The sequence below is a fragment of the Sitodiplosis mosellana genome, unplaced genomic scaffold (assembly GCF_009176505.1).
Source record: "Sitodiplosis mosellana isolate CC-2019 unplaced genomic scaffold, AAFC_SMos_1.0 Smas_scaffold_2, whole genome shotgun sequence".
Lineage (NCBI taxonomy): Eukaryota > Metazoa > Arthropoda > Insecta > Diptera > Cecidomyiidae > Sitodiplosis > Sitodiplosis mosellana.
Genome location: NW_022595245.1, coordinates 2,632,486 through 2,657,348, shown reverse-complemented (window position 1 = coordinate 2,657,348; position 24,863 = coordinate 2,632,486). Strand labels below are relative to the sequence as shown.

The 24,863-nt window shown below is 36.7% G+C and overlaps 5 protein-coding genes and 1 pseudogene across 6 annotated transcripts in view; 4 read left to right on the top strand and 2 right to left on the bottom strand.

Annotated features, from left to right (window-relative positions):
• The window catches only part of LOC129565265 (protein BTG1-like), a 29,295-nt gene extending 27,212 nt beyond the window's left edge, over nt 1-2,083 (bottom strand). For both annotated transcript variants that reach the window (XR_008687595.1, XM_055439932.1), the window contains exon 1: nt 1,259-2,083. Coding sequence is in view for 1 of the 2 variants with exons in the window: in XM_055439932.1 (XP_055295907.1) it covers nt 1,259-1,990 (732 nt within the window). In the remaining variant the exon portion in view is untranslated. The remainder of the gene's footprint in view (nt 1-1,258) is intronic.
• The window catches only part of LOC129565264 (inositol-pentakisphosphate 2-kinase), a 62,055-nt gene extending 51,398 nt beyond the window's left edge, over nt 1-10,657 (bottom strand). The window contains exons 1-4 of the mRNA XM_055439931.1: nt 10,437-10,657; nt 10,266-10,366; nt 9,666-9,991; nt 8,948-9,489 (exon numbers count right to left, since the gene is read on the bottom strand). The gene's annotated coding sequence lies outside the window, so the exon portion shown is untranslated. The remainder of the gene's footprint in view (nt 1-8,947; nt 9,490-9,665; nt 9,992-10,265; nt 10,367-10,436) is intronic.
• A 413-nt stretch (nt 10,658-11,070) lies between these two features.
• LOC129564928 (uncharacterized) lies at nt 11,071-17,020 on the top strand. Its single transcript, XM_055439178.1, has 14 exons — nt 11,071-11,395; nt 11,663-11,895; nt 12,008-12,138; nt 12,280-12,472; nt 12,567-12,711; nt 12,793-13,199; nt 13,293-13,508; nt 14,700-14,805; nt 14,974-15,206; nt 15,321-15,451; nt 15,598-15,790; nt 15,885-16,029; nt 16,110-16,516; nt 16,683-17,020. Exons 1-14 carry the CDS (start codon nt 11,356-11,358, stop codon nt 16,899-16,901), a joined length of 2,799 nt encoding a protein of 932 aa, XP_055295153.1. The 5' UTR covers nt 11,071-11,355; the 3' UTR covers nt 16,902-17,020.
• A 1,375-nt stretch (nt 17,021-18,395) lies between these two features.
• On the top strand, nt 18,396-18,981 carry LOC129565267 (facilitated trehalose transporter Tret1-like; the record flags this gene model as incomplete). Its single annotated transcript, XM_055439934.1, has 3 exons — nt 18,396-18,460; nt 18,566-18,758; nt 18,835-18,981. Coding segments are annotated over 3 exons (405 nt in total), but the record flags the coding sequence as incomplete, so codon positions are not given.
• A 23-nt stretch (nt 18,982-19,004) lies between these two features.
• On the top strand, nt 19,005-20,362 carry LOC129565266 (facilitated trehalose transporter Tret1-like). The gene is made up of 2 exons (XM_055439933.1): nt 19,005-19,334; nt 19,491-20,362. The coding sequence occupies exons 1-2, from the start codon at nt 19,005-19,007 to the stop codon at nt 19,707-19,709; spliced, it is 549 nt and encodes a 182-aa protein (XP_055295908.1). The 3' UTR covers nt 19,710-20,362.
• Nucleotides 20,363-21,735: 1,373 nt separating this feature from the next.
• The window catches only part of LOC129564924 (protein Lilipod-like), an 11,039-nt pseudogene continuing 7,911 nt past the window's right edge, over nt 21,736-24,863 (top strand).

Below are 24,863 nucleotides of genomic sequence, written 5' to 3'. Positions count from 1 at the left end.
TCTCTCTCTCTCTCTCTCATTCCATTTCATCGTTTCGTTTCGATTCGACGAATGCCAACCAATGCGTTTACTATTACAAATGAGTTTATGAATTTTTATTTCGATTTTTCGAAGAGAGAAAAAGAAGCGACGTTTGTGAAAATGCGATTTTGCCATGAACACAAAGAAAAAACCAGCAACAACAAACAAACATGTGTGTGAAATGTGAGTAATCGTATCGCGCTGGCTTTCTGCTGGTAGTGCTGAGTGAATGAGTGTTTGAACAGTTTATTAACGACTTTTTATGTGTCGCGTCAAATGTGTTCATGTACCCATGAAACAGCCGAAGAATAAATACGTGCAGCTAGGCTAGAGTGATATGAAGCGTAGGGCATTTGCTTGCATGGGTGCAATTTTCAACGGATTTTCGGTGATGCCAAAACACAATATTGAACACAATGCAATGACGGCCATTTGCTGATCAATTGCGAGTATGTGTTGTTGATTGATGTGTACGTGTCTGGTTCGATAAAACGGCAAAGACCATCTCATCGTTCGCACCAAATGCCGAATGTAACGCCGCCGAAGGGTACATACAGGGCAAATTGAGCCGCTTTATGTATATGCTACGCGCTGTGCTCTCGTCAATTGAAATATGGGAAATTTATTTAAACATCTGGCTCTTCCACCATGGGATAATTAAAATTAATAAAGTTTTTCGCTCGAGTCTCTCAGCTTCTCAGATCATTCCAACGCTTGCCATTAATCAAAATGCGCTTATAACTTTGTTCGGTAACTCGTGTTTTCTCTTCGCTAGCCGCTTCTCTCTGGGCTTCATTAAATATGTCTATTTTTATTTTATATTCATTCTCGCGTCGCTCTAGCATAAATGAAAAGAACTGGGCAAACGAAATGTTGTTCGATTTCGAAACGAGAGAAGAAACAAAAACGCACACGCACGCATACACACAGAAGACAGTAGAAAGAAACAACCATTTGATCCAGACGATATTTGTTTTTTGTTTGTTTGGTTACCAAAAATGGCTTCATCTCGCTTCGACGCCATTTTCATTCTCTTCAACACTCTTGAACAACTGAAACAAGTTGTCTCGTCATCGTCATCGATGTACGAATGATTGAAAACAAATAAGATAAAAAAAACACCAAAAGCATTTGCCACTTTCGTTTGAAAAAAAAGGTGGTTTGACCAAAATGAAATAAAAAAATAAAGAGAAGAAGAGAATTTGTTGTGTGAGTTCATCACATTGATGAAACTTACCTTGTTATTGTTGCCGAATCCATCCCATTGTACTTGTTGCATGTATTGTTGATGCTGTGTCGATGGATGATGGTTATGATTGGCATTCATCGCCTGTCGATGATATTGAAAAGCTTGTGGATGCGGTTGTGGCGGGTGCATTTGGTAGTTTTGGGGTGGTAATTGGTTTTGAGGAACATAGTTCATGCGACGTGGATCTGGTACCATTTCTTGCATTGGTACGGGTTTCGTTGGCGAATTCGATGGTGATAGCGAGGTGGAATGGCGCTCATCGTAATGGCTAATATCGGGGCGACCGACACGATCCATAATGAATTCATCGGCACTCGAACCGGTCGAATCGAGATCGGACGATGGGCTGGCACGGCTTTGTGAATCGTACAATACACAAATCGAACCATTTTCACCGATGCGATAGGCCACCTCCTCTGGATCAATCCAAAGCGTTAATTCGGCTGGCAACATTTTACGCAAAACATTCGGCGAAATTCCGACCGCCATTCCGGCTTGTGCGATCAACGGATCGATTTTACCATTGATTCGAATGCATCGATAGCCCGAACCTTTTGTCGGTACATCTGGATACCAATGGCTGCGATAGTGTAGCACAAGCAAACTTTCCAATGACCCTTTGAAATTTTGCAGTTGATCTTTGTCGGGCAATGGTTCACCTTTTTTCAGCCGCAATAGATTCATCAGGAAATCGGCTGCCGAATTCACTTCTAATTTCATGATTCACGTTGTAAAGTTCTTTGCACGCTGCACGTTCTGTTGAATGTCATAAACAAGACAATGGTGTCCAGGTCTCGAACAAATAGTCGCTTTTTGTCTATTTGCCTCAAGATTTGTTGCCGTTTTTTCTTCTTTTTTCTTTTCTGGTGCTATTGCTTGCTTTTTTCGAATTTTATCGCTTTTCGCTATGTCTCTCTGTTTCGCTTGCTATGTCTTTCTCTCTGTCACTGAGGTGCTGCTTGCTTTGTCAGGTTACTTTTTTTCTGTTGTTCGTTCGTTCGTTAACACACGGTATGATTAGATATTTCGTATTTAGTTGAAATTATAAATTCCACGAATGTACGGATGATTAAAGGCTGCGTTCTATGTGTGGTTCTTTCTTCGCTCTTTGTTTTAATACTCGTTTGTTGGAATTTTTTTTTCTGTTCTCTTAATTGAAAAATCTTGTTGGGTTTCCGTGGTTTTACTATTTTTTTTTCTCTCTCGTTTTAATTTTTGTTGTGTTGTTTGTTGAATTGGTTAAAATATCATCACAGAAATACAATGTCTTCACGTTTCGCTTGGGAATTGTGGGTAAACTTTTTGTTTATGTTGTTGCTGTTTTAAAATAAATTTGTACTATATTTTTCCACACTTGGATCACTTTGATATTTTGTTTTTCTGAGTGTAAAAGAGTACGGCAAAGTGAAAAATGAACTGTTGACAATTTTTTGTTTTATTCATTCAATTTCTTCTCAGCTGAAACGTAACGCAACTCGATTGGTGAACGTATACGAAATAGTAGAGGAAAGCAGAAAAAAAATCAATAGGATATTTAACTATTTATCGATTTTCAGGTTTTTCATTTAGTTCGCTGTGCTGTCGCAAACGAATATCTCAGCCCGAACAAAATTAAAATCAATAGTTGATGATTACGACGATGTGTTTTTATTTTGCTTGGCTTTGCTGTAAATTGTTTGTTCCTGGATGTTTTTCGATTTTTTTTCTCGTCTTCTTTCTTTTTTTCTCGGTTGTTATTTCACTCGTACACGCGCACAGTGTTTTACTTGTATTTCATGCCGTTTTTCCTGTTTCCTTTGTTCTGAACAGAACTCAATTTAACCAATTTCAAAATGGTTCACATGCAACCAAAAAAAAAACACTTTTTCAAATGAAATTTTATTTCGCAATATTACACTTTTGTTGCTGAAGCGACGAAGCTAAACCAAAAATTTGTTTGCAGCTACTGCGGAATTGAACAGATGTAATGAACGGGAAAAAATTGATTTTTCTATGGTAATCTATCTGGAAATTTGTTGGTTGGATTTTTACGTAAAAATTTCTTTTGTTTCACTAAAATCACAAATTCAAACAAATTATGCCTCGGATCGCGAATTTTTCGATCGATTTTAACTAACTGTTTTTTTTATTTCTTAAACTGATGGGATTTATTTCACTTTTTTTGTCGGATTGAAATTTATTGAGTGAGTGTGTTTTAAACGAATGAAATTCTCTTTATGTAAAATGAAAACCAATATGGCCGCTCGATTTTTGCTGCTTCTGCTGCTGCTGTTGCTGCTTACTACTCAGGGCGTATGAAGTGTATATTATACGACTTTCGGTTCGGGTATGGAGTAGAGAAACAGAGTATGGTTTGGCGTTGAAAACGAAATAAAACGAACGTTGAGTGTATTTTTTTGTGTTTGTTTGTTATATAGATGAGAGAAAATAATATATGTGTTTTTCTTGCGTTGCGTGAAGAGAGGCTATTTTCAGCTAGCTACTATCCAGTCGACTCATCATCACAAAATGAAAACGGTGGACGATTCGTTGTCGCTGTGAAGTGTTCAGTCGTTTGAAAGAATTGGCGTTGCGGTCGCACATCGATTCGGCTTCTATACAATACAAACGCACGCATGCACCAATACCAGCACGCACACAAACACACACGAATACACACATAGGCATACACATACGGGCAGATGTATAGTGAGAGCAAGCAAGCGAGCTACCATTTCGATATCGAACGATTTACTACGTCACCTGTGTAGATTCGGTTGGATGTATTTGTGCATGTAGAGCTCTCTTTGTGCGTATAAAACATCGAGGAGCACTGGTACACGTACTCCATACGTTCGGGATTTTGAGAGTGGCTCTGCGTCTGTGTATGCATCGCAACGACTCATTTTACAAGCCATAGGGTGTTGCCAAATGTGATGAAATTACGGAATATTTAATGTTCACATTCAGATTTCGGGGAAATAGGCGAATAGTTTTGAAATAATTTGAATAAAATCAAAAATATTTTCCACTTTCACCATTTTACATAGGAATTTTCAAGGAAATTTTCCTTCTGAATTTCAATGAGAAAAACGATTCATGCCTTGAAATCACCCTGTAGACCAAATGGATCTCGCTCTCGCTCTCAGTTAGTAATGTCTGAGCAAGGCAACCCGTGAGCATACATCAAACAACCGCATACATTGACGTGTGTAATTCGAGCGCTTGCTGTGGACAAACGGTGACTGTGATTACGATGACAATGATTTGAGCTGGCGAGCGTCGAACGAAGAAACGTAAGCGAAGAAGAAGAGGTAGTAGAAGAAGAGGAACCGAAAAGAGAAAGACAGAAAAAAATAACAACAACAACAACAGCAGCAGCAGCACACAACGAATTATGCTGACATCGAATTCGTGCATTCGCTTACGAATACAATTGCAAACGGTTGTGTGAGGGCCATTACGGTGAGTCAGCATTCGATGAGTCTTATAGCAGCTGTAAATCAAAACACTCGCTCACACACACTCACACACGGTCACACTCCAGACATACGTGTATAATTTTCGACCACTTTTTCGTCGAATAACCAAAACATTTGCGTCGCGTTCCTTCGTTCGTTCGTTTCGGCTCATCCGATGCAATTGTATTGCATTCGGTGTATACATGGGAGATATTGTCTGTTTTTGTATACCCGATTTTAAACGTTTGGCATCAAGCCCATTAACAACAAACCGATGTTCGAGATTCACCACTCTGGCGTAGTAAACAAGCGCAAATAAATGTTACTATATATAACAAATAGCAGGGAGAGAAAAAAAGAAAAGTATTCGCATTATGCCGCTTGCACAAAACTTCCTATCGTCTGATACTTGCCATTTGCTATACTGTAAAATCCATTTGGATATATAGGAGAGAAATGCAAATCAGTCAGAGATAGAGTGAGTGAGGAAGCGAGAGAAAAATCGTCGTCGTTGTCATATTATAAATGAAAATGCCGTGTCTACGTCATTAACGTTCGAGACATATATGCACATATGTTTTGATTTGGTTTGGCTTGGCTTACCATTGTTTTGCATACGAAGAGTTTGTTTTGTTGCCGAGGATAATACGTTTTTTCTCCTCTTTGCTATGGCCATTCAGGTAAATGACTGTCTTTATTATTGCTAATTTCTGCCAAACACAGCAATAAAATCCAACAAAAGTGCTCACCATTGCTTTCTTCAACATTAGACCATATCAATATGTATAAATGTACATAGTTTCTGGCTTTTATTTTTATGTGATTTTTAAACACTAACTTTATTGCAACGTGGCTTTGTTGCTGAGACTTTGAGTTTTGAACCCAATCGTAGCGGCTAGTGTTTTATTTTCTTCTGCTTGTTCGGATATGTGCCCATAAAATGAAATGTATTCCACATGTGTATGTGTGTGTGTGCTATTACCGAAATCATATAAACACGGGGGGCAATGCACATGTTAAAACTGTAAAATGCACACTTCTCTAATTAAATTGATTTCAGTGATTTGAGCGTTGATTTTGCAATAAACTCTATGATAAGATCGGCTTGTAATCAACGGGTTTTCTTCCCTTCTTCTTCTTCTTCTTCTTTTTTCTCTCTCTCTCTCTCTCTCTCTCTATCTCTATCTCTCTCTTGACTGCTTTGATGTGTAATTCGCTTATTAGTCGCCATTCAAACCTCATCTTTGTCTACTTTATCAGTCGTTGGTGGTGGTGTTGTTGTTTTATTTTTCTGTTCGTTCGCCTTCAAGTCAATGGCAATAACGTTTGCACTTTACGACACAAAACACGTATGCTGCTCGTTTTGTTCAAAACGATTATGATTGATATTGCTCGACACACATAATAATCAACAACAGCACACACACACACAATATGATGTTTTGGTCGAGCGCTGTTATGCGTCGACAAACTTAGACATTTTATCGTCGTCAATACATTTTCGAAGCAACAAAATTGAAGAAAGAATCGCTTGATCCAATTCGAAATGGATTTCGACGCCAACAACAACGTCGATGACAATGATGAAAAAAAGCAACACATCGTGCAAACAAAACTCATTCGATTAGCTAGATGGTTTGTTCCGACTCACTTATGGTAATTTTATATCAACAACAACTTTTATTCGGTGTGTATGTTTTTTTTCAATTTCGATCGGTGGAACTGATAAACTTTCGTTTCGAGCAGGAAAAAAACCGTACACACCGCAGCCAAGTCAACAAAATCGATTGTAAACAGTCGATTTCGAACCCATCATTGAAATCACTTTTCCGATAAGATAATTTATATGTGGAGAACAAGCGAGTGTTTCAATTCAGACACATTATGTTTGATTCGCTGCAAACAAGCGGAGCATTGAATAACTAAACCGTTTTTTTTATTGTTCACGATGAATATCTTCATTTTGTGTGTGTATGTGTGTGTGTGTGTGTGCGGCTGGCAACGAATAATTGGAGTTCACTTTATTCTTTTTTTACTTGATTGCATGGGCTGGCAGTTTTTGTATGCACATTGCAATCGAAAATGATAAAGTTCAATATACTTGGCTTTTTCTCTCTCTCTTTTTTTACTTGGAATCAAATGATTTGATATGATAGGTAGTTGATTTGCATTTCTTTTTTCGAAATGGAAAAATGTCCATCATTCGAAACATTGGAACATTTTTCATCATTTTCTCGGTGGTATTTTGCCTTGGAACGCAATCAATGTGTTACCATCTCGAGTTATTTTGCGTGTGTTGGTGCGTAGGTGAATAATACTCCATCGTTATAGTGATCATAAAGGACGTTTCAATGCTATCCACCAGAACTGGGCCTAATAAAGCGTTCTTCTTCTTCTTCTTCTTCGTAATAAAGCGTTTTTTCCGTATCCTGTCTTCAACAATAAGAGAGAAAACATCCAACAAACACCCAGATACACAACGCCGACGACAACGACAGCACAACGAAGAAAAATGATCGAAATGAATTTCCGTTAACAACAAAGATTATACTTTACGTGTTCATCAGATTAAGAAGCATGAATGCGAATCATAACGAAAAAAAAGGAGTCTCTTCCTCTCTCTCTCTCTCTCTCTCTGACAATCTCCGTATGTCTCTCTGTGATTTTGTTTATTGCTCGGCGACGCATACATGACGAAAAACTGCTTGCTTTTTATTTTTGGGAACAGGTGAAGCCAAGCGAAAATTTTATACTCATCGCTGTCGCCTTTTTCATCGTTTGTTGGGTATTTATGAGAAAGCGATGAGAACACGCACAAGTATTTGCTTTTCATTTTTGTCGGTTATGTTTTTTTGTCTCTGGTCTTTTCATTCCTTTGTGCACAAAGTGCATGTGTGAAATGTTATCCGTTGTCGACAACAAAATATCACCACTTGGACGGAATGAGAGGAAAAAAAAAGTAAAGTAAAATAAAATCCAGCTCACAAAAAATAATGAGCGGATGTACGTACGCATACACGAAAAAAATAAATAAATATAAAGATCGTCTCGAATGACTAAAAATATATTATACGTACTTTGTGTATGACGAGATGTTCAGTATTTATGAGCTGGTTATTTTTTTTCTTCCATTTAGCTGCATAGTTAACACGATTTCAAGGATACAAAATGGAGCGAGAGCGAGGGAGAGGGACAGAAAGAGGTTGGAAGAAGGGTCGAAAGATATCGGTGCCCAAAAGCTAATGCATATATACGGGTGTGTGTGTGTGTGTGTGTGGGATGTGAACGTGAACAAAAATTCTTCTTCGTTTTGTTTGATAACGGAATAATGAGAATGAAAAGGATGCTCAAAAAGATATATATAAATATGGATTGCTTCACACGAGAGTGTAGTTCAACCGCTTGCTTTGATGGGATGAGCGTACAAATTGCTTATGCGATTCTTATCTCTGTGCTGTGTGTGTGAAGGGAACTCGCCTGTTACAGTTAATTCAGGGTTCTTTTTTTTGTATGACTGTGCACAGTACAAAGTAAATGAGTGCAGTTAAAAACGATAAAGCCAACCAAGGGAAACGCGAATTGACTGATAAAGAGAGAATTGCAATTCAGAGAATGCTTCAGCCAACGCGCGCACACGATTGAAACCAAGATTTTTTTTTCAAAATGGTTCAAAGTGGTAGAGTTCACATTATCTCTCAGTGGTTTCAAGGACGTTGCAATTGCAAGATAGAAGCAATTGCAACCAGAATACTTTCAATTGCTATGGAAAGAACAACAACAACAACAAACACCGCTATGAATTACAGTTCACTTATTATTGAACTTGTGAACCGTTTCTTTGGATTACGTCAGTAAAAGCCATAATTTTTCGACAATGAATCATCGTATTGCTCAATGCGATTTCAAAGCAACTCGATCAATGAACTTGCCGATGTAATAAAACAAATACCGATAAATGGTATTGTACAAACAAAACATGGCCGTAATTGGCCATAATTAAATTTGCAGTAATTATCTCGCTCTCGACTCAGGTTTGTATAGATTGACGTAAGAAACGGTGATGTTTTTCATTTTTTATTATTCAACTTCATCAAAAATTCATGTTCATTTCAAGATTGCGGCATTTGATGGTATAGGTTAGATTCAATGGGGAGCCGATAAATTCGCGGAGTGTGATAACGTGCACGTTTAAAAGAATATTTTTTTTTCTCAAAAATAGACACATTTATTTACATACCAATGATTTTGAATTGGTTGCTCACGAAAAGGCACTAAAATCACTCGTTTTTCAACTCTTCCACAGAATAAAACCAGCTCAGCTTAATTTACAACTTGTTTACATTTAATCATACAAACATTTGATAAAAAAGACCATATAAATTACACATAGTGCTAAAAGTTTTGACAGCTCCGCTTACACGCGACATTTGTGTGACAACAACAGCTGACGTATTTCACGGTCGTGATACGTGAGCCACGTACACTGTTGTGTGTAAGTGCTACAATCACTAAACACTATTGGTATTGATGAGATGAGAATTTCGTTAAAATGCGACAAGATGGCACTGTTTGCATTTTCGAACAGACGGCAGTTAATTCAAATTCATTTAAGCTCTATGTAAACCCCGTTCCGACATCTAACATTAAACGACTTGATTCAGCTTTTCCTCAGCCTGTGTCCCAGCATCGAGTGCATCCAACTCTTTTTTGAACATTTTTTCAATGATTATGGCTGCAAAACAGTTTGCAATCACATTACTCGTGGTTCTCAGAAGATCTCTGTGAGGAAGAAAAGAAAAGTTGTGTTGATGAAATTGAACCAAGTAAACGGTTTTCTTTTGACTTTCCAATTTTTCACTTTGAGATTTAAAATTTGGTGGGAAATCCGGAAAATAATTAAAAAAAAAAACTAGAAAAGGTCAAAAATGGAGAAAGAAATGGAAATTCACAATTACAATATCCAATCAACGGCAAACAAGAGCGTCACATATTTTGCATCGACATCGACTGCAGTGAGAACAACCATCAAAATGAGCAACTCACCGCTTGGAACCCATGGCATTGACATCGAGCATGCAGTTACGGTAATCAGTATCATTGCAAGTGACAAGAAATTCAATGTGACGCCATTCGAGCAATAAAAACGGTTGAAATGGCTAGAAAGAAAGCAGTTCCATTGTTGTTGAGAGTAACACCGAGTGATAGTACAAATTTTGAAATCCTTTCATCGCTCCGCACTTTATTGACCATGCACTGTGTTGCGACTGGCAATGCAAAAGCTCTGCAAAATAAAATGGACAGACGATTAGGATTATTGATATATCAATATGAATGAAAAATTATCATAAGATCTGGAAAGTCCTTCAATAAATGATTTTAAGCACGCGAGATTTACATGATTTCCTTCAATTGATTAAATGTTCAGAAGAAGAAACGGTGTGTTCCCGGTTGTCTTTTTCGAAAAAAGAAACTAAGAAAGACTCTAGGAAAGACTACTATAGTAGTCGATTCAAGTCTTGAGTCGATTTGTGGATATTTCCACTGTTGTTGCTTACATCATACAAAAATGATTGAAATTGTAACAATTGTCTGGATTCTTTGATTTAATCCACTCGTTACGTCGTTTAATGAACAATGTTCATAGCACGTGATTCGTCTAAAAACAGTAACAAACAAATTTTAATGCAAAAATATCAAAGATGCTGAATCAAAAGCGACTCACTTACTTTCGTCCCGAGTTCCCACTCTCAACGGAATTTTCCGGAGAAAAGATTTATCTTTTATTTCTCCAAATAAAAATGTGATCTTTTTGAATTGCATTTACGTCATCAGACATTCAGTTGTGCTTGTTGTTTTCGACATTCATCCAATACCTGCACGGAGAGCACAGACCTCCTACATGCTCTGCTAATGGTCTGGCTCTGATTTATAATCAATACTAATTTCGTAAAATTGAATAGACGGTAACAATAACAAAAACACGCCCAGAGAATTTAATTTTAATTCAAAGTGCGAAAACTTGTTATCAAAAAACGTGTTATCCTTATCATTGGTATCATAAATCAATGGATCTTAGTGAAATGTTCGTTACTAACTCGGAGTTTGTCTCTACTTGAAATTCCGTCTTTCTGCAATTTCATGATCTTATGACGACTCTACTTAATTGGCTATCGTCTACTTTGATATAACTGATTTCTTTAACTCCTAAAATGTTACGCATTTTCCTTATCTTTTTGGCTTGTATTAAGCTCATTCAAAAAGCAGAGCCTTCACCCAAATCTGAATGAAACACCATCAGGAAATGATTTCTATTTCAGTCTATATCATATTGCAATAAAACTGCCATGGTGTTGATACAATCACATTGTACTTTTGATACTAGATATGGGATGATAATGACAACGATTGGCCATACGCTTAGCGATATAGTCTCTGCTCGCAACACACGCTTACACAATTTTTGGGTACTCATCTTCAAATCCTAAATCGTATCAGCAAACTGACCAGATAACAAAACAATGGCGTTCATCCTGAACATCATCGAAATCAGTCTTATTAAGTGAATTTGTAGACAATTTTCTCAATTCACCGTTTAGTGCCAAGAAAATTAGTTGTGCCAAAGTATCAGCAGAACATCTAGTTAAAATGTCGGGTGTTTTGAAGCAATACCTTGCAACAATCACATGTATTGGGAATTATTTTTTACTAAATTTATTTTATTGCTTAGTTTTTCTTCGTGAAGTGTTAAAATTTTGCTCAGAATATTTTTTTTCAAGTTTATAATTATTTAATGCTATTTTGATGATCTAAATTTATTTCCTCTACGTTTTATTTTGAAGATTAAATTTTAGAATTCATTTTAACATCGAATTTGTTTCGAATTTAAATCGAATTAACTTTTTGTAAGTGCAAAGTGAAAACTAATTTAAGTGATTTTTTTTTTCGTTCAAAGGCAATATTCTTGCGGCATCATATGGATCGGCTTGTGCATGGGCCGGGCCAAATTTTTTGGTTCTAACTGCAGATGATACCCCCATAGCATCGGGCCCTCTTTCAACATCAGAAGCCGCTTTGGTGGTGTCGATACCATGCTTTGGAGCCATTATCGCTTGTCTATTATATTCGTTAGCCATAGATCGATTCAGTCGAAGAGTTCATTTAATTTCGATCGCGCTTCCTTTACTGGTAATATTACTCGATTGGATACATGACTTGAGAACAATGTGCTTCATTTGAACAAATGAAGGAAATGAATTCAATGCAATGTATCAAGATTGAAATTTCTCTCCCACTTTAGATAAGCTGGGTGATATTGCTGCTGGCGACAAACGTTTATCATTTGTATGTGGCGCGATTTCTTGTAGGTTTTAGTGGTGGTGGTTTATTTATCGTTATTCCAGTGTATGTGAGCGAAATTGCCGAACCCAAGTGAGTACTTTTTTGAATGAAAAAAAAATTGTCATGAATTCACATTTAGAAAAGAAAGCATTTTTATTTCAGAGAGAAATATTCCATTCAGACTTGGGTAATCTTTATCAATGACATAATTATTTAATATTTCTTTCGCAGAGTACGTGGCACACTTGGTTCGATGATGATATTGATTTGCAACTCTGGCATTTTGTTGGGTTTTATCCTTGCTAGCTATCTGGATTACTTCGGCCAAATCAAGGCAAATATCCTGTTGCCAACACTTTTCTTTTTGTTCTTCAACTTCTTCCCAGAAACGCCTGAATGGTTGCTGAAGCGCAACCAAAAGATCGTACGTAACTGTCATTTTATCGACACATGTGATGAATTAAAATCCTCAGAAAAAATTCCAATCCAACTCCTTTCACCTTATCGCAAAAATGTAGGCTGCTGAAAAATCGCGCAACTTCTATCGTGGCCTCAATAATCCACCATCGTACGAAATGAAGCAGGTCGACGAAAAGGAAAAGACTTACGAAAAAGTTGTAAATGATGAGAGCATCGATGATGGCTTATCACTTTCAGATTTCTGTGCGTATTTGTCCTATTTATTGCGTATCTTAAATATGTCTTTGATTACAATATCTAATTTGTTTTGACTTATCCAAACAGTCACTCCAGCGGCAAAGAAAGCAATCCTAATCGGCGTGGTAATCGGCTCATTGAATCAACTGTGTGGCAATTTTGCGATGATAAATTACACAAACAAAATCTTTGCCGAAGCTGGTTCGACATTATCCGGATCGGCAGCATCTGTTATCGTTGCCATCGTACAGTTGTCCGCAAATGCTTCTGCTGTGATACTGGTCGATCGTGCCGGTCGCAAATTGTTGATGACGGCATCAGCATTCGCAACGGGCCTTGGATTGATTTCCATGGGTCTTTACGATATGTACAAGGAGTCGTTGATGGAACATCGATGGATCCCGATTGCTGCATTCTCAATGATCATTTTCTTCTCTTCGGTTGGCATGCTTCCTCTTACCTATGTGATTTTGAGTGAACTTTTGCCCAGAAAGGTAATTTTTCATGCTCAATAAGAATCAGAGAATCGCTTATCATTTCAAATTGTTTGAGTTTTCAATTTTTTATTTCAATTTTTCATTTTCTAGATCAAAAACATAATCATACTCTTGGCAATTGAATGTATGTGGTGTTTGGCGTTCGGTCTCGTCTCATTCTATCCAATTTTGACCGAAACGTTCGGCACTTCGATGTGTATGTTCTTCTTTGCAACATGTTGTATGCTTGGTGCACTGTTTTACATGACAGTATTGCCAGAAACAAAAGGAAAAACATACGAAGAAGTCATGGAAGCCTTAGCCAAATAGATTAGGATATGAAATTTAGCTAATATTTAAATCAAATAACCAAGTTTGTAAATAAATATCACATCATTTTTTATTACTGCGTAATAAAATAAATGAAATAATACCAAGAATTGAAATATACCTGTGGTTTTTCTGTGGGATTGAATATTTTTAACTTTATATTTTTCTTTTAGAATTGATAAATTTGAGAGAAAAAAGTCGAAATAAACATTGAGCATGCAGTTACTGTAATCAGCATCATTGCAATTGACGATTCAATGTGAACACAGTGAGAGCGAATATGAACAGGATGTTATATTAGTATGTAGCTATATCAGATTTGGAGAACTCGGCAGACTCTGTATCAAAGGCACTCACTTTCTTCCCGAATTCACACTCGACGGAATTTTCCGGAGTCACACATTTATCTTTTATTATCTCCAAATAAAAATGTGATTCTTTTGAATTGTATTTACGTCATCAGATATTCAGTCGTGATTGTTGTTTTCGACATTCAGCCAATAACTATATATGATGAGTACGTACCTCCTTCACATGCTCTGCCAATAGTACGATTTATGGTTGATGATAGTTGCGTAAAATTTAATGAACTTCACAATAACATGAGTTTAATTTTCATTAAAAATGTGAAAACTTTATCAAAAAAACGTGATATCATTGGTGCCATAAATCAATGGATCTTAGTGAAGTGTTCGTGACAAACTCGGAGTCTGTCAACACTCGACACTCCAACACTCTACAATTTCATGGTGTTATGACGATTCTGCGTAATTGGCTATCGTTTAATTTGATATAAGTAATTTTTTTTTGGCTATATGTTTGTTTGGTGATAATTCCTGGAATGTTTTTTTCCTTATCTTTGGCTTGTATTGAGCTCATTCTAAAAGCAGAGCCTTCACCCAAATCCAAATGAAATAGCATCAGGAAATAGTTTCTATTTTAGTCTATATCACATTGTGATAAAATTGCAATTGTTTTGACACAATTAAATTGTACTTTTGATACTAGATATAAGCCGAAAATGACAACGATATAGTCTCTGCTCACAAGACACGCTTACATGATTTTCGGGCAATCATCTTCACATCATAAATTGTACCAGAAGACTGACGAGATAAAATTAACAATTGCGTTTATCTTGAACATCTTCGAAGTAAGTCTTAATTAAATGAATGCTTATCCAATTCTCTCAATGCATCGTTTAGTGCCAAGAAAATTGGTTGCGCCGAAGCATCAACAACACACCGAGTTAAAATGCCGAGTGTTTTGAAGCAATATCTTGCAACAATCACATGTATTGGGAATTCTTTTTTACTAAATTTAATTTTTGAATCCTGTTTTTTTCGAAGTTTGAAATTTTGCTCAAACGAATTTATTTCGAATTTACAGCCAATTAATTGCAAAAGTGAAAACTTTTTTTAAAGTGAAAACTAATCAAGTGTAATTGTTTTTTCGTTCAAAGGCAATATTCTTGCGATAGCATATGGATCGTCTTGTGCATGGGCCGGGCCAAATTTTTTGGTTTTGACCACAAATGATACACCAATAGAATCGGGCCCTCTTTCAACATCAGAAGCCGCTATGGTAGTTGCGATACCATGCTTTGGAGCCATTATCTCTACTCTCTTCTATTCGCTTGTTATTGATCGATTCAGTCGAAGAGTTCATTTGATTTCGATCGCGATCCCTCTACTGGTAATATTACTTGGTGTGAACTATAACTTGAGGACACTGTGCTATTTTCCTTCAAATAAATTCAATGTTGAACGGACAAATTTTTCGAAATTTGAATTTTATTTCTCACTTTAGCTAAGCTGGGTGATATTGCTGTTGGCAACAAACGTTTACCATTTGTATGCGGCACGATTCATTGGCGGTTTTTCTGGAGGTGGCGCGCTTATCGTTATACCAATTTTCATCACAGAAATTGCCGAAGATGAGTGAGTACTTTTTTGAATGAAAAAAAATGTCACAAGGCAAAAATTCACACCCGATAAAGAGAGAAATATTTTAATACAAAAAAAAGGAATTTTCCGTTCAAATCCAAGCAATTTTTTATATGATTTCATTTCTTTGGTAAACGCAGAGTTCGTGGCACACTTGGTTCGATGATAATATTGTTCTGCAATACTGGTGTTTTGACCGGTTTTGTCCTTGCCAGCTATCTAGACTACTTCGGCCAAATCAAGGCAAATATCATGTTGCCTACATTGTTCTTGCTGCTCTTCAACTTCTTCCCAGAAACGCCTGAATGGTTGCTGAAGCGCAACCAAAAGATCGTTCGTAACTGTCATTTTATCGACACATGTGATGAATTAAAATCCTTAGAAAAAATTCCAATCTAACTCGTTCCGTTTTATCTCAAAACTTCAGGCTGCCGAAAAATCGCGCAACTTCTATCGTGGCCTCAATAATCCACCCTCGTACGAAATGAAGCAGATTGACGAAAAGGAAAAGACTTACGAAAAAGTTGTAAATGATGAGAGCATCGATGATGGCTTATCATTTTCAGATTTTTGTGCGTATTCGCCCTATTTATTGTGTGTTTTATATGCCTTAATCAAACGCATATCACAATGATTTTATCTTATCCAACAGGTACACCAGCGGCAAAGAGAGCAATAATAATCTCCCTGGTAATAGGCTCATTGAATACGTTGTGTGGCAGTTTCGTGATGATTAATTATACAAACAAAATCTTTGCCGAAGCTGGTTCGACATTATCCGGATCGGCCGCATCTATTGTCGTTGCTCTTGTAATGTTGTCAGCCAATTTCCTTGCAATGGTGCTTGTCGATCGCGCCGGTCGTAAATTGTTGATGACCGCATCAGCATTCGCAACGAGCCTTTCCTTGATTTCCATGGGTCTTTATGATATGTTCAAGGAGTCGTTGATGGAACACCGATGGATCCCAATCGTTGCATTCTCAATGATCATTTTCTTCTCTTCAGTTGGCATGCTTCCTCTTACCTGTGTGATTTTGAGCGAAATTTTGCCCAAAAAGGTATTTATATTGAATGGACAATTTTTCAATTAAATGTTGATTTGAAAACCATTTTTTATGCTTTCTAAAACATCGAATTCGATTAACAGAACTGATAAATATTTTTGGGAAATTTGAATTTTTGTTTATTTTTACATTTTTTTAAATCTATGTTTTAATTTTTCAGATAAAAAACATAATCATTCTCTTGGCATTGGAATGTATGTGGGGTTTGGCGTTTGCTCTCATCTCATTCTATCCAATTTTGACTGAAACGTTCGGCACCTCGACGTGCGTGTTCTTCTTTGCAACATGTTGTATGCTTGGTGCAATTTTCTACCTTACTGTTTTACCGGAAACGAAAGCAAAGACGTACGAAGAAATCATACAAGCCCTGGCCAAATAGATGTAGATCTGAAATTTAGCTATGACTTAAATCAAATAACCAAGTTTGTAAACACACATCACATCATGTAAACACAAATGAAACAATGTGATCTCTGTGGAATAGAAGACTTGATCAAATTAAACGATCTTTCATTTTAATTTCGGGCTTATTTTATTTTTAGAATCGAAAATGTTGAGGAAAAAATCGAAATTTTGGTTTGAAAAGTCTAAAAAATCAGATTCCGAAATTGTAAACAAATTGAATGACAAATCATCTAAAAATTTATTTAAAAAAAAACGAAAAACAGGTGGAAATCATCAATTACAATATTCAATCGATGGTAAATAATAGCGATACATTTTACGGATCGAGATCAACTGCCGTGAAGAACAAAATTAGCAACGCATCATCGCATCCCACGATGTGCATGCGACATTCGCTAATTACAATGCAAATGAGAATAAAGTTTCTGGCACATACACATCATATTTTTACTCATTCTCACCCAACAAATCAACTAAAACCCTAATCCAAATGAAGCATCATCAGGAAATGATTTCTATCTTACTCTATCTATCTTTTGTGTCACATTCTAAATACAATTACCACTATGTTGACACAATAACATTGCATTTTTGCTCCTAGATATGGGCAGAAAAAAAACAACGATTGGCCATACGCTCAGCGATATATCGCAGAATACACACGATTTTCGGGCAATCGTGTTTGAATCATAAATCGTGTCAGACAACTATAAAATTAATAACAGCATTTATCTCTGAAGTAAGTCTTATTAAATGAATTCGTAGACAATTTTCTCAATTCAAAATTTAGTGTGAGGAAAATTGATTGTGACAAAGCATCAACAGCACACCGAGTTAAAATGCCGAGTGTTTTGAAGCAATACCTTGCAACAATCATATGTATTGTATCAATTTATTACTTTGTTTTATTCAAGTGTCAAAATTTTACTCAAAATATTTATTGTTTCTTAACTCATTAAAAAATTAATTAAAAAGTATTTGTTTTTAATGCAAAACTAATAACTTCGAAAAATTCTATTTTTTTTTTCAAAAACGAATCAACTAATCAAAGTAAAAACTCATCAAGTGTAATTTGTTTTCGTTCAAAGGCAATATTCTTACGTTATCATATGGATCGGCTTGTGCATGGGCCGCGCCAAATTTTTTGGTTCTGACCACAAATGATACCCCAATAGAATCGGGCCCTCTATCAACATCAGAAGCCGCTTTGGTAGTAGCAATGCCATGTTTTGGATGTATTATCGCTACCCTATTCTACTCGCTTGTTATTGATCGATCCAGCCGAAAAGTTCATTTGATTTCGCTCGCACTTCCTCTACTGGTAATATTACTTGTGTAACTAAAACTTGAGAATGTTATTTGTTTTATTGAGATTTAAATTTTTTCCACTTTAGCTGAGCTGGGTGATATTGTGATATTACTGTTGGCAACAAACGTTTATCATTTGTATGCGTCATGATTTCTTGTAGGTTTTAGTGGTGGCGGTCTCTTCGTCGTCATCCCTGTGTATGTGAGCGAAATTGCCGAAAATAAGTGAGTATTTTTTTGAATGAGAAAAAAAATTTAACGCAAAAAGATGTATTTTCCATTCAAACCCAAGTAATTGCAATTATTAATTAATTTCTTTGGTAAACCTAGAGTCCGTGGCACACTTGGTTCGATGATGATATTGTTCTGCAATGGTGGTGTTCTGGTCGGTTTTGTCTTGGACAGCTATCTGGATTATTTCGGCCAAATCAAGGCAAATATCATGTTGCCAACACTTTACTTGCTCATATTCAACTTCTTCCCAGAAACGCCTGAATACTTGCTGAAGCGTAACCAAAAGATCGTATGTAACTGTCATTTTATTGAAACTTTAGATAAATTTCCAACCTAACTCTTTTCACCTTATCGCAAAAATGTAGGCTGCCGAAAAATCGTGCAACTTCTATCTTGGCCTCAATAATCCACCATCGTACGAAATGAAGCAGATCGACGAAAAGGAAAAGACTTACGAAAAAGTTGTAAATGATGAGAGCATCGATGATGGCTTATCATTTTCAGATTTCTGAATCAATTGTCTGGCAATTTCGTGATGATGAATTACACAAACAAAATCTTTGCCGAAGCTGGTTCGACATTAACCGAATCGACATCATCTATTATCGTTGCATTTGTAATGATGATTGCAAATTTCCTTGCTATGGTACTGGTCGATCGTGCCGGTCGCAAATTGTTGATGACCGCATCAGCATTCGCAACGAGCCTTTCCTTGATTTCCATGGGTCTTTATGATTCGTTCAAGCAGTCTTTGACAGAACACCGATGGATTCCAATTGCTGCATTCTCAATGATCATTTTGTTTTCTTCTATTGGCATGCTTCCCCTTACTTTTGTCATTTTGAGCGAACTTATACCCAAGAAGGTATGTTTTTTAATCATTTTTTTCTTTCAATCCGACTTTGATCCGAAAATAGTTTTAAACAGTTTCTCAAAGACCGAATTCAATCATCGAACTGACAATCGTTGCAAAATTTAAATTTTTGTTCATTTTTCTAATTGCATCTTCTAATTTTTCCAGATCAAAAACATAATCATACTCTTGGCATTGGAATGTTTGTGGGGTTTGGCGTTTGCTCTTGTTTCATTCTTCCCAATTTTGACTGCAACGTTCGGCACTTCGATGTGCATGTTTTTCTTAGCAACGTGTTGCATGCTTGGTGCATTGTTTTATTTGATGGTATTGCCAGAAACAAAAGGGAAGACATACGAAGAAATCATACAAGCCTTAGCCAAATAGATGTAGATCTGAAATTTAGCTATAATCTAAGTAGGATGATTAACCAATTGTTCAAACAAACATCGATCCATTTTTATTGCTGCGTGATGAAATAATACCAAAACTGAATCATTTTCAAAAGGTTTTTTTTCTTAATTTTTTCATTGGGCTGAAAAAGAACCAGAACAAAACTTAACAGACACCTTTTATTGTGCATTTTCTCAAGATATCTCTGTGAAAACATTCCATTTTTCGTTCTTAAAATCAGTTATTATATGTCACTTTGTTTTTCCATTATATAATTCTATAGTTTTTATTTGTCTTAAAACTAAGATTCCAAGTTGACATTTTAACTCAGACAGTTGGAGGATTTTATTCTGTTTTACTAGAATATTTTTTAATACGAAACGAAATCAGCCCAAAGTTGAAAGTGGACACTGTTTAAAATTCATCGATTGTTCAATGCAATGATAACACGGTGTGTTAATCGTTGCAAAATATCATGCTTTCGACATTTTACTTGCATACCTAAATCATTAAGAGATTAAATTATTTATATTACAAATATTGAGTCTTAATCGTATGTTTAGCCAATGTGTGAATGTCAATAAAAATCAAAGTGTCTATGTCATTTTATGACATGGATTTTCAACAAATCGAAAACAATCTGCAAATGAAGATCGTTTTTTTATTTGAATGGAAATTGATTGGATGTGAGTGTTTGTGTATCATTTTAATAAATGTACTGAAGCAGATTAGCGTATTTTTTGCAGTGCTCATGTCGAGAACGGTTGTACGTTCATTTAAGTGGGTCTAGTTCATCATCATAATCATGGTACAACAATTGAACCCGTGAGCATAAAAACAACGTATTGACTCTTCGCCGATGAATACGAAACGCAAAAAAATCGCCGAACAAAGTGAAACACCAATCTGTTATTGGATCAATATGAAGCATGAAATCGTTGGCTACTATTTTATTCACGTTGCGCTTTGTTTCGAAGCGCGGCAAGTGTTTCATTTTGTTCCAGTAACAGAACGTTGTATCACTTTGTTCGGCGACGCGCTCAATGTACTGTTTTGGAAAAATATGCATGATTTGATATAGTTTTGAGTCCATTGGTATGATGATTCATTTTAACACAACACCCATTCTATTTCGCTCACACTTACGTGCACTTTAACGTTGCTGAAACATGTACGTTCTTGTTTCTTTACTGCGCACATCTTTTTAACAGTAAAGCAGACTACTTTGTTATACGGGTAAAAATTGCACGTAAGTGTGAGCGAAATAGAATGGGTGTTGTGCGTCTGTGTTTTGGCCATGTATAGATTTCACTATATAAACCAATGTATTCACAGCGGCGTGAACCCGCGTTCCGAGGATTTCATACAAACTTCCCATGTAGACGATCCGAAATAGGCAACAGTCGAAAAAAAAAGTTTAAATTTTTTTTCGATTTTCATATAGTATTTTTTTCTGCTCTATTGGTGTTATCGGCACATCGAAATTCGCGCTCCTTATCAGTTAATTTTCACTTCATAGACAAATCACGACCAAAACCACCATTAAAATGAATCATCATACCAATGGACTCAAAAGTGTATCAAACATTTTTGTTTCAATTAAAGTGAAACACAATTTCTATAGTCAGCCGATATTTCACGATTCACTTTCAAGCGAACAGAATTTATGTTGCACTCGCACAAAACTATATCAAATCATGCATATTTTTTCAAAACAGTACATTGAGCGCGTCGCCGAACAAAGTGATACAACGTTCTGTTACTGGAACAAAATGAAACACTTGCCGCGCTTCGAAACAAAGTGCAACGTAAATAAAATAGTGGCCAACGATTTCATGTTTCATATTGATCCAATAACAGATTGGTGTTTCACTTTGTTCGGCGATTTTTTTGCGTTTCGTATTCATCGGCGAAGAGTCAATACGTTGTTTTTATGCTCACGGGTTCAATTAGACAATGATTCAGTTTTATCGAGAGTGAAAAATCAATTGTATGCGGCTCTAATTGGTAAATTTATACAATGACAATCGTAGCTTATCCAGCAAACGCTTTTTGGCTCTTAGTTTATTTTGGTGATTCGATTCATCACATATTATTGGCTCGTTTCGCTACTGGTTTGACTGGCGGTGGTATGCAATCCGGCATTGTTCTTTATATTTCAGAGATTTCCAGTGACAAGTAAATATTGATTAAACCAAATATGATTTGATTGGTAAGATTTCAATTCAAATACGATTTATTTACTGAATATTCTTGGTATTAGCGTCCGTGGTCGCCTTGGTTCTATCACACCATTGACCAGAAATACATATTTTTCGATGAAAAACATTTTTGTGGTAAGAACGATGCAAACGTTTTGCTCTCTCGTTTTAAAAATGATGATCATCGCTTCATTTTTGTATACAAACGAAAAACTCGCTCCTCTTCACATCTCATCGCCAGTGCTATGACGTAGAACTTACTCTTCTCTATCGTAACAAAGTCAATGAAACATACACTACTCTCAATCTCACCCATAGATGTAATTGTGCAAAAACGCAGCATTTAGCGAATGTATGACACGTCGATTGGATTATGTGAACAAATTTAGTGTGAATCATGCGAGTGCGGATGTAATGTTTTGATTCTCGGTGACGATCTAAATGCCAATTTGCGGTAGATTTACGATAGAACATGCGAAACATCATCATTGGCGAAACACTTTATAAGACACAATCACAATGTAAAGTGCGCACATGCATACAGTGGAACTGCCGTAAATCGCATCGTTTTTCTTCTCTTTTTGCTGTCTCCTCGCATACAAGTGGGCGTTTTTGCCGTTCCATCGATGGTTTGTCGCTGACGACGCTTAATTGCAATATTTACTTCCATCTTTGACTTTGAATAGTGTTGTCGTTAACGTTCTGTTTTGTGTGAAAAACTACATCTTCATTATTTGAATGAGTGAGATTGAAAACAAGACATATTCTGACAATATATCGTTATGATACAAAAACGAATGATTTTTTTAAAGTGTAACATCGGCAGAGAATTTTTCGAAGTGAAACACCACGTGTTACATTTCAATAAAATTTGTTTTCCATGATTCACTTTGAAAAACGTTTGCGCTAGTGTTTCGTTTGTAAATACTTGTTGGATGGTGTTTCGGTTCTAGAAATGCATGATAATTTTATTTATAAGGAATGCGAATTTCGATGTGGTGATAACACCAATGGATTGGCCACATGAAATACTGTTCCAGAATCAAAAAAAAATTTTCAACCTTTTTTTCGATTTTTGCCTGTTTCGGATCGTCTACATGGGAAGTTTGTATGAAAACCTCGGAGCGCCGGTGTAATTACATTAGTTTATATGGTAAAATCTAGACATGGCCAAAACTCGGATTTCCGAGCGGAATTCGGCAAAAATAATGTGTCCATCGCTCCCAAACCATTATGTTTACCTACAAATTGATGGCTTCCCATTGAGCGATCATTCAACCAGCTCGGAAGATCCTATTCCCTCGGACGCCGAAAACTCATGCTATTTCTCTCACACTTACGTGCAATTTTTACCCGTATTGTTATACACGTCAACAAAGCAGTCTGTTTCACCGTAGAAAAGTAGTGCGCAGTAAGGAAACAAGAACGTACATGTTTTGGCAACGTGGCTTCACTAGTGATTATGAATGAACGTAATTTCTCGTTACATTTCTCATTACGTTCATTCATAATCGCTATAATGCAACGTTGCCGAAACCTGAACGTTCTTGTTCGTTACTGCGCACTTCTTTTCTACGGTGAAGCAGACTGCTTTGTTGATGTGTATAACAATACGAGTAAAACACCGGCGCTCCGAGGTTTTCATACAAACTTCCCATGTAGACAAAAAATCTATCCAAACGGATGTTCCATTTTAATGGATTGCTTTATTTTTGTTTCGTATCTGTGTATTGAGCGACGAAAGTCTCATGTTCATTCCAACCGCATCAATTGTTCCTCTGTTTGGATACCAACCTGCAATTACGCGTTGAAATTGAGCAAAACCATAAACCATTTTAAGAAGATGTTGTTGCCAAAAGATTGAGATGTTTCCATGTGCTATTTGACGTTGACTTATTGTCAATTATTCATTGTCAAATTCCACATGAAAAACTCTAGTACATTTGGCCATAAAAAGCGCGTTTTTTTTAAAACCAAATTTTTGGAATTGATGACACTAGATCAAATCGTTGGTGTGGAGTGGTGGCGGAAGAACTACACCACCAAGCAGTCCTGCCAACGTCGCGGCCAAAGCACGGACACTTAAACCCTGAGGCTGTTGTTGTTGTTGTGGTTGATGATTGGCTGGCTTGTGCTTGGCCCTGAATTCGTGGTGGTGGCACACCTGCGGCAGCAGGAGGAGGAGCGGCAATAGCAGCAGGAGCTAAACCAATTTGTAGTGCTGCGTCAGCACCCAAATTACCCAGCATACGCAGTATTTGTGGTGCTCCGCCACTAGCCACATTACCCAGCACATGCAGTCTTGGTCCTTGCTGGACTCGAACCACGGCGAGTGCGGAGGCAGCCACTCCTTGTGACTGACTTGCCCCGTTTTGGCTTTGCGAGGCAGACGAAGGGGCAGATGAAGAGGCAGATGAAGAGCAGGCTTGAAGACTGCCTGAATTCGATCCGGTGTTTTGGGCTCTGTAACTTTTTACAGACGACAAAAATCCGGTGAGACATAATCAGGATGATAAAATCCGGATAGTATTAAAATCAGGATGAACAAAAATCAGAATTGAATAAAATCAGGACGAACAAAAATCCGGATGAAATTCCTGATTCTGTCGCATTCCTGATTTTTGTTCATCCTGATTTTTGTTTATCCTGAAAATTGTTCGACTTGATTTTGGCGCTCGCGAGAAATGATGGTGGGACAGCGGACGGAGCGAGTTTTTCGAAAAAAGTCGAACAATTTTCAGGATAAACATTCAAGATCGATTATTTAATGTGCTCTCGTTTTAATCGAATCGAGAGTGTTTTGAAATTATGTTTTGATTTGAATTTCTGTCGCATTCCTGATTTTTGTACGTCCCGATTTTTGTTCATCCATATTTTCATACCGTCCAGATTTTCAACACTCCGGAATTCATCATCCGGATTTTGTCTCACCTGATTTTTGCTGTCC